Genomic DNA, 13,093 nt, shown 5'->3' on the forward strand with positions numbered 1-13,093 from the left:
GGAACTGACAACTTCTGTACATGCCAGGGGCAGTGGTACAGTGCGAATGGTCGTAGAAAGGATTTCATAACCAATCAAAACAGAAGTGACCTGGTCCGCCCGGGAATCAAACCCGGATTGTCCGATTCACAGTTCAACGCTCTACCGATTGAGCTAATCGGACAGACAATCTTTCAATTGGAAATCCTAAGTTTGAATAATTTTAAACTTTTACCGCGTACTGTATATGTAAACATTATTTTATTTTATATATACATTATGTTGTTAAGAAACGTATTTTTATAATAAAATTGTTTTATTATCATAGTAAAATTTTGTTTCATTACCCCCCTTTATAATAATTATATAATTATTATGATAATAATATAACTTCATTACGGTTTTATTCATAAATGTAATCCATGATTAAAAAAGTATAATGGTTCATCAATATAAATTAAACACAGAAACAATATCGATGCAAAAATCTCAAATGCTCTCACACATCTATGCATCCTAATGATGGATGGCTTACCTTAACAAAAAATGCAAATGTCACTTCTTTTCAAACGCTAAGCCCTTAAAGGTGAAAACGTTTTTCAAAACTACTAATAGTTAAGTCAATTTACCGCGTTTGATACTAATCTATATTCAATCTACAGCTTTTAGCTGTGTTTTACTTGTCATTTTAATGATTACAAATGTGCAGATATGATTTCTGTCAACTTTTTGATTAATGGCCTAAAAACCAAACCTTTGACATTTGTTTCTCAATTTACTTAATAAATCGGAAAATATATCCGTTTTCTCACCATTTATAAAAAATATAGATCTATAATTTCTTATTTACTTTTCTTGGTAAACACTTTAATAACCATAACAATATAATGAATTTGATGAAAAACAACAACATTAGTGACATCAGCTTAAATTATGTATTTCATCATAATTCAATATTTCGAAAGAGAATTACATCTATGGCGTACCAATATGGTGGTTTTCAGAATATGAAAACATAATTTAAACGGAGTTCATCAATCAAAAAAGAAATCAACAAATCAATGAAATCAATCAATCAATAAATCAATTAACAATCTGTAATGACTAATTAACTAATTGAACTGCCAATATTAAGGGGCGTTTTACGATACGATATGTTTATTGCATAAAACATTAAACATAGCATAATTGTGTCCACAGCATGCAATATAAATCAATGAATGGACAAAAATGACAAATTCAAAAAGTAGTTTTGTGAGTTTACTTAGCAACAATATTATAATAAAAAAAAATAAACGTTCAAACGCTATTCTCCATAGCATGACATTCGGAAATCTCTATTTATTATTATTTCTTTGTATATGAATGCAATATATTTCAAAGTTTGATACGATCAGGTGTTTATTCAAAGGAGACAGTTTTCAATCTCAAAGTCTATTAGAGAAAATATTGAAATTAATCTTGAAGTAAACCGAGAGACAGTCAAAGCTAACATTTGTACAACATGAAAAACAGCTGTCTCGTCTATTAGAACTGGCAAGATAATTTAGATATTTTACAGTCGTAAGATAAGACTGCGTGTCGTATGACAGTCCACAGCCCTACAAATGAAGACATGATATTGAATTATTCATTTCTTTTTTTCCACAATAAATGCCAGACCCTATTACGATGAGATGAACATGGCTTTATTACAAGAATTTCGCTGTGCAAAGCTTTCCAGTATCCATTATGTCTCCTGTGAATGTCGGCGTCGCAAAAAATTAATGTTGTCTGTTTTCAAGAGTGTATACGTATTTGTCTGTCCGTTAAAGGGACTAGACACCAGATGGTACAAGAATCGGAAAATGCAGTATTTCCTCAAAACAAGCATATAATTGTCAATGCGAGCTAGTGGGGGGCCGAGAATACTGCGAGCTAGTGGGGGGGGGGGGCGAGAATACTGCGACCTAGTAGGGGGGGGGGGGGGGGCGAGAATACTGCGAGCTAGTAGGGAGCCGAGAATACATCATTCTACATGATTAAAAGAATAAACGCCACACTCATGTTGCTGTTTCATCTGAGTTTCTTCGTTTGAAGATATCGTATATTGGTTTCCCAGTTAAAATCATATCTGTATATTAGTACAGATAAATATACCGACGCTATTTTTAAAATTACTGGGATTTACGTTGTAGACAACCCTAGTAAATTTCGAATTGAAAAAATGCGTTCAAACTGCGAAAGATGCATGCGTCGTAAGCGATATGAAACGTCAGTAAGAAGTATTCAATGCGTTGTACACAACGATATAAATTTTATGCTAGTTTTTGACATTTTTTTATTTTTCTTTTAATTGTATATTCTGGTGTCTAGTCCCTTTAAGAATGCGTCAATATAGTCATATGAACAATAGCATCGCAACCGGCAGTTGACGCTCATTCAAAGAAACACGCCAAGTCATAGACTTTGAATTATTTAAGATTATTCATCCACCATAATGCCCGTATTCATTAATGTCCAAAGTCTGAATTTAAGACTCAGACTCAGAAAAGCTAAATTTTATTTTTGTTGTAAAAATGCTATTATAGGAACAAAGATGGTAAAAAATGAAGTATGTGTTACAAATAATCTTCTCTACTATCAGGCACATATCGGTTGTCAAAATTAGTTATTTAATAGATATTTTGACACATTTAAGACTTCAGTTATCAGTCTGAGTTTGAATCGCACACTCTATACGTTAGTGAACACGTACCTGGGGTCTTCGAACAAAATCATGAGCTAAAATGACGCCATAAACTTGTACGGTTCAGAAATATTTTTAAGGTAAGCCATCAATCATTAGGTAGCAGATATGTGTTAGTGCATTTAAGGTATTATGACATATAGATTATTTCCATGTTTTATTATAACCATCTTACTATTTTTGCATAAATTATATTCTTAAATAACACCGCAATGACGCTACAAGTATAATATGTTATATAATATAGAGAGGTTATACAACAAAACGGTGCTATAAATTTATTAATGTGTTTCTTAGATAATATAGTGTCTATATAAAAAGCATACAGTGAAATGAGTAAAAAATATTCAAAGTTAACATTTTGTAACTTTAAAATGAAACATTACCAGAAACAGTTTTTGTAGGAATGATGGATGAATTACCTTAACCACTGACGCCGCATCCTGTTTTTAAAATAACCCAATGAATACATAGGTGGGAGTATCGCTGAGTCGGATCATAAAAAGTGTGGGGTGGATGCGTGCGTGCGTGTGTATGTGTGTAATTATATCAATTACCATATAATATAATGAAATATAAGCAATAAATCATACACCCCTGACCGATACTGCCAACAGTTCAGAAGAAATTTTAAGCACTGGGTGCACAGGGATGCGAAGTCTCAGTCATTAGCTACAAGATTGAAGATCCCGATTTCAGTTTTCTGTCCAAATAAACCACCCTGATTAATGCAGTTGCTAACAGCGTGTACATGTCAGGGCTAAATACTCCATTAATCAAAGTTCTATTGATACAAATGCTTCTTGGCAACTGGGCCAAATACCCGTGCAGGATTTGGGCGGACAGTATGCAAAAACACGGTTTTCATGGCAGTATATGTTACAGGTGGTACATTATGTAATTAACGGCAACAAATGTTACAAGCTGGCCACGCAGGTGCAACTTTAGTTACGGAGTTGGCTTAGAGGTAGGTATTGTTGATGTAGGGTAAGTTTACTTGAAAAAAACTTCTGATACTCGAAATCGAACGCCTCATGAAGAAAGATAATGAACCAGTCTAAATAAAATGTATGTTCTGTTCTGTTCTGTTCTAATTAAATAGTGGAAAGTTTATCTTAAACATTTCTGTACAATTAAATAGGTTGAATGTCGTATGTCGAGCCAGCACGACATTCAAATATGAAGTGTCAAATAGCGCATGTCGAACAAATCAGAATGTCATATGTGAATGTCGAACTAGCACGACATAAATGTCTGAACGAGGTTCGCCGAGCCAGCACGACCTTCAAAATTCGAATGTCGAAAGCTGTTTGTTAAGTTAACTTCAATATTGATACATGGCCTAAAAATATAACTTTTTCAAAGCAATCTGAAAAACATATCATTCTTACGCTTTGCACACGTTTGCTATATTATTAATTAAAAAAAACCCGCATGTTTATCAATTTATTGAAAGAAATCTTCATTTTATACAGATCAAGCTTTGATGAGCAGTAATATAGTGTGAAACCACAATTACCAACTAATGTAACAACATAAAAAATGTAAGATAAAAATGTAGTTTATTGAATTTCTAGAAAGCTTGAGTAATCAGTTCAAGGTGTGTGCATTAAGAGACATCACTTGATTCAATGACCTTGTCGTATGGATGACAATCTACAATTGTATGCACTCAGAAAATCATTTACGTAAAATAACCCTTAAAAACTAATTAAACCATTGCTTTTTCTATTTAGTAAAACGCATAAAAACGGTTTGATGACTCAATTTGCAATTAATTACTAGTTTAACTATGACTCATTTTACTTGTAACAACTCTTTTAATTAAATCTACGTCGTATTAAACTCTAGTTAAGTTAAAACAAGTGTCATCTTGGTAAAGGTCAATGGAAGGGCATGGAAAACATATGCCAAATATGTGAAATGACTAGATGTGAAATACTTCAATGGTGAGCGACATTGTCAAGGGCGGCAGAAGGGCATTCGGAACACCTCGGCCATTTTCCATAGAAAACAACCTCGGATGTAGCCGGTTCATCGTTAGAAGTAGTTCGTAAACTTTTATATACTAGTAATTATTAAATGTAGTGTTTTAACGTGTAATTTTTAATACTACGTTTAAATTGATTGCAAGTAAAATGTAATTTTGTATAGTTAATTAAGATTCTCAAAAGTCATTAAGTTTAACTGCTCTATTGAAATTACTACGCGATCTACTTGCAGCGTAGTAGACTGTAAAGATTTCTGAAATTGTAAACCGTCCATATACATCCGAGGTTGCTTTTCATGGAAAATGTCCGAGATGTTCCGAATGGCAGAAGGGATGTTGCACTACTTTTTATCCCGAAAACAGATAAACCCGAATCGAGAGGACCTCAAATATATATATTGGTGGAGGGTTTTGTAGCAAGTTCAATGCCAGGTTATTCCACATTTGTATGCATAAGGCACACGTTATACGGATTTCAAACAAATTATTACAGTATTAGGTAATTAGCTTGACGTTCCATAAATTTCGAGTTTTACACAACATTGCATTTAGAACACTGACTTCCCTTTTTAAAATGATAAGACTTTAAACAATATTCTGAAATATGCGATCAATTTTGCGCCTTAAATACTGATTGGAGATATTTTTCACAGATGTAAAATACGTAATTACATATTTCACAAATTTATGAGAATGTGATTTGTGAAAGCTTTGGCTCCAAATGGCTATTTTTCTGCCAAATAGCTGTAGAATATATGATCACAAATTTCACAAATCGCTTGTGAAAAATCTGTTTGGTCAGACAGTGAGTCGCATATCCTAGCAACATAGCTACGTTCTTGTCTATCATCTAATAACCCACCTGTCGAACCAAATACGTAACGTAATTAAACAAGTTTGAAATAAATTGGATCGTATTGCGAAAAATTGTACATTAATGGGTCTGAATTCGGCTATGTCGCGAACAGTTTACCTTTAAGTTTTAATCAAGCGAAAAAATTGCAGTCATTACATTGTAAAAATAACATTTTAGCAATGAAAAAAGTTTTTTTGGAAGTCACATTTAGATTGAAATTATAGGTGCAGATAACGTACATATTCTTTTTAACATTGTAATCATGTTAGTGTAATGATGCAAGTAGTATTAAGTAACCCTTCAAATTCGGGACATTTAACTTTGAAAAATGAGATATAAGCTGTTGTCAAGATTAAAAGTTTTTTTGTCGGTTTTGAAATACATTACATAAGATTTAATGTTAGATAATTATGTTACTAATAAGGTTTTCAAATGCCGTGATTGAAAAGGCCATCATTTTGTGATTAATCATTAAATTGAATCTTGTTTCTTTTCAGAAAAAAATCAATCAAATTTGTGGTCTAAGTACAAAACATTCATTTATTGTACTAAGCGATACGTATGAGACGTTAAATTCGTTAGTATATTCGAAATTTGTCTTAGGCCAAAAGAGAATAAATATTTGTTTCCGATTTCATTGCCAAAACTTATATGGTAGGTTTGTCGAATGTACGATTTTTTATAGTAAAATTGTGTCTTAATATTATTTTTATCATTTTTGCACGGTAAAACGCCTCCATTTTGTCTTGGAACGTTTAACGCAATTCCACGGGCAAAATTACAGAAAACATACCGCAAAAGGAGGTTTGCTGGCAATAAAACAGAACTGGGTAACAGGTAGCCTCAATAATGCGTGTATAGGGAACTTTTTTCAACATTTGGATTTTCATTTTGTTCCCTAAACGTAGAGTCGCCAAAACAAAAATCGCAATAGACTCTGAAGCGGCTGTTTATGCGGACTAGGTAACAGGGGAAAAGATTAGGGAAAGTCAGGAAACAAGCATTGATTTGTTACGATTTATCAACTAAAAATACACGTAAAAGTCATATATTTTTTTAATGAAATGCGACATAAATCAACAAGAAAACATAATTATAAAATATAATGAATCATTCCGCAAAGGTAAGTTCTCATACTGAGCTCTTAAGATTGTTTCATATTTCTAACATCAGCTATGAAAAATATTGTTTTAACCAGACATTAATCATTAAGCTCTTTAGATGATAGTTTTTAACACTCTGTACGATTTTTATCAAAGACATTTCTATAAAGTGAAAGTGAGTGATGGCATTTTTGCATTATTGAAATAAATAAGTCAAATATATAGACCGTCTGTGGGGAGAAGGCAATAAATACCGAACCCTGGTGTTGGTCCGTCCCTGTGTATGGATATTTACGAGAACGTTTTACAGGGTGGTCCAAAATCACAAGTAGAAATTAACTAGGCAAACATTTCCCTTGTTAAGGACTTGCAAATACTTAGCGTATCAATATTTCAACAACATGTTGAGATATAACCTCTTTGTAGTCTGACAATGAATGATTGCCCACTTAAATGCATAAATTGTCCATTGCCCACTTGCCGAAGTTGTTTATTGTCTTAAGTCCTGAAGTCTATGCCCAAGAAACCTCCTAGTCTCGATGCCCAAGGACGGTACCCATAACACATCTTAAGTCACTTTCTAACTTAAGTCAATTTCTTAAGTAAAGTATCTTACTGTAACAGTGTAAGTGTTTATATTGTATTATAACCGAATAATATGTGAAACAACTTATTTTCGTTTATTTCATTGAATACTAAAAACAAGTATATTTTTCTTTTAATATAACATCGAGCATTTAAAGAAGTCGACTTATGTTAAGAAATGACATAAGACGATTTATGAATAAGGCCCCTGGAATAATCGGATGTGGTTGTTTGTATACGTGTATAGTTCATAAACCACTTTTATATCACTCTCATATCATAAGCGTTTTGATAATCTTCTGGTTTATACGGCAATATATTATGAATGCATGAAACTCAAGTTATTTAAGTGACCTAAATTGATAGCATTAAAACATATTTACCCCCTCTCCCCCTCCCCCTCCCACTCCCCCCACCCTCCCACCACCACCACCACCAATTACTGAATATACTCGGTTCAAGCAAAACTTCGTATTATAAACTTGCAATTAATGGCAAATATGTCACAGAAAAATATACTCTGTGCAGATACCGTTCAAACATTTTGTTTCAGACGAAGATATCTGACATTTGTAGTAATTGTTTTGTTTAAAAAAATGCCATCCATGATTGTCATTCAGCATGCTCATTTTCACGCAACATAACGATAACAGTGGCATATCATTGTCTACATAGATTGCAGACTTGCATGTCACAATGCCATTGTCTGCCAACAAAATGTCACCAGAATTGCAGCCTTTTTTTCACTTGCAGGTTTCTTGACACAGGGATAGGTCAAGTTGGTGTAGTAGATATATTTATTGTTAGTATTATGCTTACTGAAGAATAATGATCGGACGATTGGTCAGAAGTAAACTAAAAGAAAGATAGAGATAAGAGAAAGTAAGAAGACATGAAAATAAGGGGAGAAGAGAGAAGGAAATATAAAAGGGTATACAGAAAAGAAAGATAACTATAAAAGGCAAGACATGACAAGAAAAAGTAGAAGGCAAGAAAAGAAAAGTAGTTGGAGGGATGGAGGATGGAGGGAGGTAGGGAGAGAGAGGTAGGAGGGAGGTAGAGATGGGTAGGGAGGGGTCGGTAGGGAGGGAGGTTGGGAGGGGGTAGGGCGGGAGGTTGGGAGGGGATGGGAGGGGGGTAGGGCGGGAGGTTGGGAGGGGATGGGAGGGGGGTAGGGAGGGAGGGAGGGGGAGGTAGGGTGGGGTAGGGCGGGAGGTAGGGAGGGGTAGGTAGGGAGGGAGGTATTGAGGGGTTGGGAGGGGTAGGAAAGTAAGGAGGTAGGGAGGGAGGGGGAGGTAGGGAGGGACGAAGAAAGGAAGGAAGAAATCTTTTTTTATTTCTTTAAGCGCAACAGCTATCAAATGCAGAATACAGCATAGGGTGCAACTTAACTTTTTGATATAAAGTTTAATATCAATTTAATTGCATCTACGTTAAAGGAATATAGTTAAAATGACATCCTGTCATTCTTCGGTCTAAAATTTGATAGGCATGAAACACTTGAAACCAGTTATTCGTCATAAATAAGCGCAAATAAGCAGAAAATGTTCAGCTGGGCTTAAAAGCTCCCACAATTTATTCGTTTGCATACTTAATTTGAAAGCAAAATGTGCAATTTCGCGTGTGAATCATGATGACTTAATACATATATTATCTAAACAGTTCCGTATTCATTAAATCAGTCAGAGTGCTGGTTTTCACACAAGGTTTTTGTGTGCATCTGTTTTGAGGTTGGCTAAAGGAGACACTCTTCTTTTGTGATGATGCGTTAGATTGTATGCAACAAATATACACAAATTGTCTATTTCTAAACAAGAATCACTGAATCCACTGAATACTTCCCAATGGTTCTGACTAAAATCGAGTGTTTTATATACAGTCGAAACTCGCAATGTCGAAGTTGCTGGGACCTCAAGAAATACTTCGAGATAACGAACATTTGATATAAACAAATACAAAACATGCCTAATGAAATCCAAAACATTTGTAAGAAGTTCGACATAACCAGAAAATCGAGATAACAAAGTTCGATATAGCGAGTTTCGATTGTACTTTAAAATAATGTAACCATTGTTGGCCATTTCGGTGGACTAGGATAAGAGGGAGGGGGAGAGGGGGAGGGGAGGGGGGCAGATTTCACACAAGTATGTTACTCAGCAATTAAGGCATTAAGCACAAGTTCTGCACAATCCAATATTTTGTCCTAATATTATATCTTCCATGTACGCCGATATATGTATAGTAGGAGTAAACTTCAAATCAATCATTTATAAATCATTTGGTAAAGGGATGGTGAAATGGTTAAAAAACCTAAGAAGTACAAATAGGCTTGCCTATAGCGTCATAAAGATAAACTCATCAATAAGATTGCATTAATTATATACTAAAGATTCAACTTGCATTCGATGTTTATTCATTCACATTTCATTCACACGCTCTATGCCAAAAATATCAAGGATATATTTTTTGTGCAAAATTGCGTGCGTAAGGTTTTAATATACTCAGAAAATTAATAAGTGAAATTAATAATCTGTTTGTGTCTGGTTGTTCCAAGGGGTGTGGCCTTTCTTGACATATTTAAATACCCCCTTAAGTCTTGTCATGTTTGGCAATCTATCTTGAAATATATCGACAACTGATGGTTGATAATGGTCTATTAAAGAGTATTTAAATGTTCTATAACAGAGTCAATATTTATACAAGGTTTCGAATATATTTCGGTGAATGAAATTCACTTTATACTTTGATCGTTTTGTAACATTGCACGTGCATGTGAATTAAGGAATAAGTAAATAATAATAAAATAAATAAATACAAATAAACACTCCTTTGCAGAAAGACTCAATGAAAGGTAATATTACAGAGGTCTGAATAAAAATTGTTTAATATCGTCACTGTTAAATCATCTCCATGTTGTGCCAAGTTTTTTCTTTACAAAAAATACATCTTCAGTCACTTATTTGTGAGTTTGCGCCCACTAATTTCGAAATTCACACTTCTTTAATCCCCGAGTTTGTTTTTAAGGTTCTGAGAGAAAGGTAGAAAATGTTCTTTAAAATTAATTGATAATGTAGAATGCCAAAGTAATGCAAAGTCAAGCGGATACATATTTGGTATAATACAAGGATCGGGGAAACCAAGTTTGATTGCAATATGTCGTATTTGTGAACTTCGATCTATTTTTTAAATTCAAATTGAGATAAAAGATTACAACGAGTGAAATTAGTTTTTAAGACGCTCGAAGATTAGCTTATAACAACATAATGTATAGTTCCACATAGACATTATGTACAAGACCATGTTTGAAATATTGACGCTGAAAATTAAAGATACACTCTTGCTCCCAAATAAGATGTACAATTAATACAATTGCAAAATACAGTGGCAGAAAACATGGTATTTCTACATTATGAGGCGATAGTTGATAACTATAAATCTTTTAGGACTCACCAATCATTTAATATTTGTGCGTGTTCAGCTATTAAATACACGGCTACAATCTTGTTATCAGTAATTATATTTTCGAAAATGCATGATTTAGTAAGTAGTAAAGATATATCACTTAAAATTTATGCTTTATGCATGTGTATGTATTGATTTAGATACGAAAGTCACTTCAAAAACGCATTACCATAAAATACTAGACAATAACTCATCGCTAGTTACAAGAAAGTCACCGATGGTTTTTGCTTGGTTTACCCTAAACGTTTATGCTAAATTCTCTGCCATTGTCAACACCTGACAATCAACCCGGGGGTCGCGGGTTCGATCCTCCGCCTCACCACTTAGCTTCTTCCGAAGGCTGGGGCGGTCGGGGGGGACTTTAAACGGGGTCCCGTGTGACAGCGCTATACGCTGGCGCGCGTTAAAAACAGGGAAGCTCTAACAAGTATTACATTCTGTCTGTGCCCTATGCCCCACAACATAATACGACTATAACTCTCAAGGAAGCCGACGCCAACCGAGAGTCCGGTGGCGTCGATAAATAAAAGTGCATTCCCATTATATCTGCGTAAGAAATAGAAATAGACAATACCTGTTTGGTGTCGACGACCGCTTGACACTGGCGTGACGTCGTACCGACAAAAGTCTCCCCAAGACGTCTCCAGAACATGTCACAGTTGCTCCGTGTGGTGACGTCATTTCCGCTGAGGTATTTAATGGCTCGTGGATTCTTGGCAATCTTTTCTATAATCGAATCGTCATTAAAATTATATATACGTAATTTTATTGACCGGGTCCGTTCGTCCTTTGAAAAACTGTACAGCCACCGCCTGTGCGGTTTTGACTCCCCTTGAACCGTTTGTTCAACGTAAACGTTAAAATCGTCTTTGAGAAACGTAACCTCCACGGGGCGATAGATGGCCCTCAGGGGAATGGTCGTTAATGCTGGTGCCGGCGTCTCCTGTGACCCTAGCGGCCTGTTGTGTGTTGAGTGCAGATGGCCAGAGTGGCGGGCGTTGTTGCTATAGACGCCCGGAAGCGTTTCCGCGAGGCGTCTGAGATCGTCACTCAAGTTAATAGCACCGCATTGTTCCACGAGGATAAGAACGAAAACGTTAATGACTTGCAGTAAACTTGACATCTCCATGATAACGGAAAGTACGCGGAACGTCGAGGAAATGGGGAGGAAGTGACAAAAAAGTTAATTAATATATATCCAGAACACAGAACGTATTTGCAAATCCACTGCAGTAAAAAGATGTGACGATGATCCCGCTAGTTCATTTCTGAGGTCCTAATGTAAAATGTTTGCATTTGACTTATAAATTATTTACATCCAGCGAAAGTTTGAGCACGTTGATGTTGAAATCTTATCCGTAATAAAGCTGTCTTTACGTCTCAAGCAAGAAAACTGATACAGCTCAGACGAAGAAGTTTTACTCTTGATGTTTCCTAAATGTCGTTTTATGGAATTGAGCTGGATTTAAAATTTGTTCATAAGCGCACAGGTGATTTCACAAGCTTAAACACTAATTTTAAGAATTCCACTTATTTTGCGAAAAATCCTTGGCTTACAAATAAGGTCCAGCGGTTTTAAATTATTGATGAAAATCTTGTAAAGAATTGGATTTATTTATCTGTTTTCGACTTTCACTTCATTTAACCGCCGTCAATTATTTTCTTCAGATATTTCAAAAGAATTCTACCGCATGAAATTGTTAATTACAGTACGCTTTTATAACAATGATTCCAAAATGCTGACTGGCGCTTTATCAATAATTTACAGCACAGTGTTTTAACACTAATTAATTTTGTAACTCATCCAAGTCTTTCGTGTTTTCAAACATTAAAAATCCTCAAGATATTATTTTTCCTATTGCAAAAAATAAAATAAGTTAGTTCTATAAATCCTGTTGAATGACTCCGTAACAATAGTCTGACGAGCTAGTCTTGTCTACTGCTACGCTAGGACGCAAGGTTGTTTTATACTAGTGAGAGTGTATACCGCAAGCAAGAGTATATAGAGTCGCACTGTCAATAATTCCCAGTCTTTCTTGCACTGTGAAGCATATACATTCGTTCCCACGATAAAGCTAAATCAAATCGGCGAGTTGTTTTTATGAATAAAGTTTACCATAAATATTACTTTTTAAACGTTTGATCAAACATTTAAACAAGTTTAAGTGTTTTAAATGCACCTGAACAAAATATATGGATTGCATGAAAGATTGTTCTTGCCTTTAAACACTGTCGCCGGTCCTAATTGAATATTAATCCTCGCAAACTGAATGACCTGCTCACAATATCGTGAGATTAAAGCAAACGGAAGCAGAAGAAAGAAGGATTGGATTATATATTTTTTTCTTCTTTTATTGAAATTTCCATACAATATTATACCCGTTTTTATC

General features: G+C 34.8%; 1 protein-coding gene across 1 annotated transcript in view; it reads right to left on the minus strand.

The window, feature by feature from the left end:
- The window catches only part of LOC128244656 (uncharacterized), a 33,252-nt gene extending 20,517 nt beyond the window's left edge, over positions 1–12,735 (minus strand). The window contains exon 1 of the mRNA XM_052962679.1: positions 11,278–12,735. Coding sequence (XP_052818639.1) covers positions 11,278–11,832 — 555 coding nt within the window. The 5' untranslated portion in view covers positions 11,833–12,735. The remainder of the gene's footprint in view (positions 1–11,277) is intronic.
- Positions 12,736–13,093: the final 358 nt, after the last annotated feature.

This window comes from Mya arenaria, chromosome 8, assembly GCF_026914265.1.
Source record: "Mya arenaria isolate MELC-2E11 chromosome 8, ASM2691426v1".
Taxonomy (NCBI): Eukaryota; Metazoa; Mollusca; class Bivalvia; order Myida; family Myidae; genus Mya; species Mya arenaria.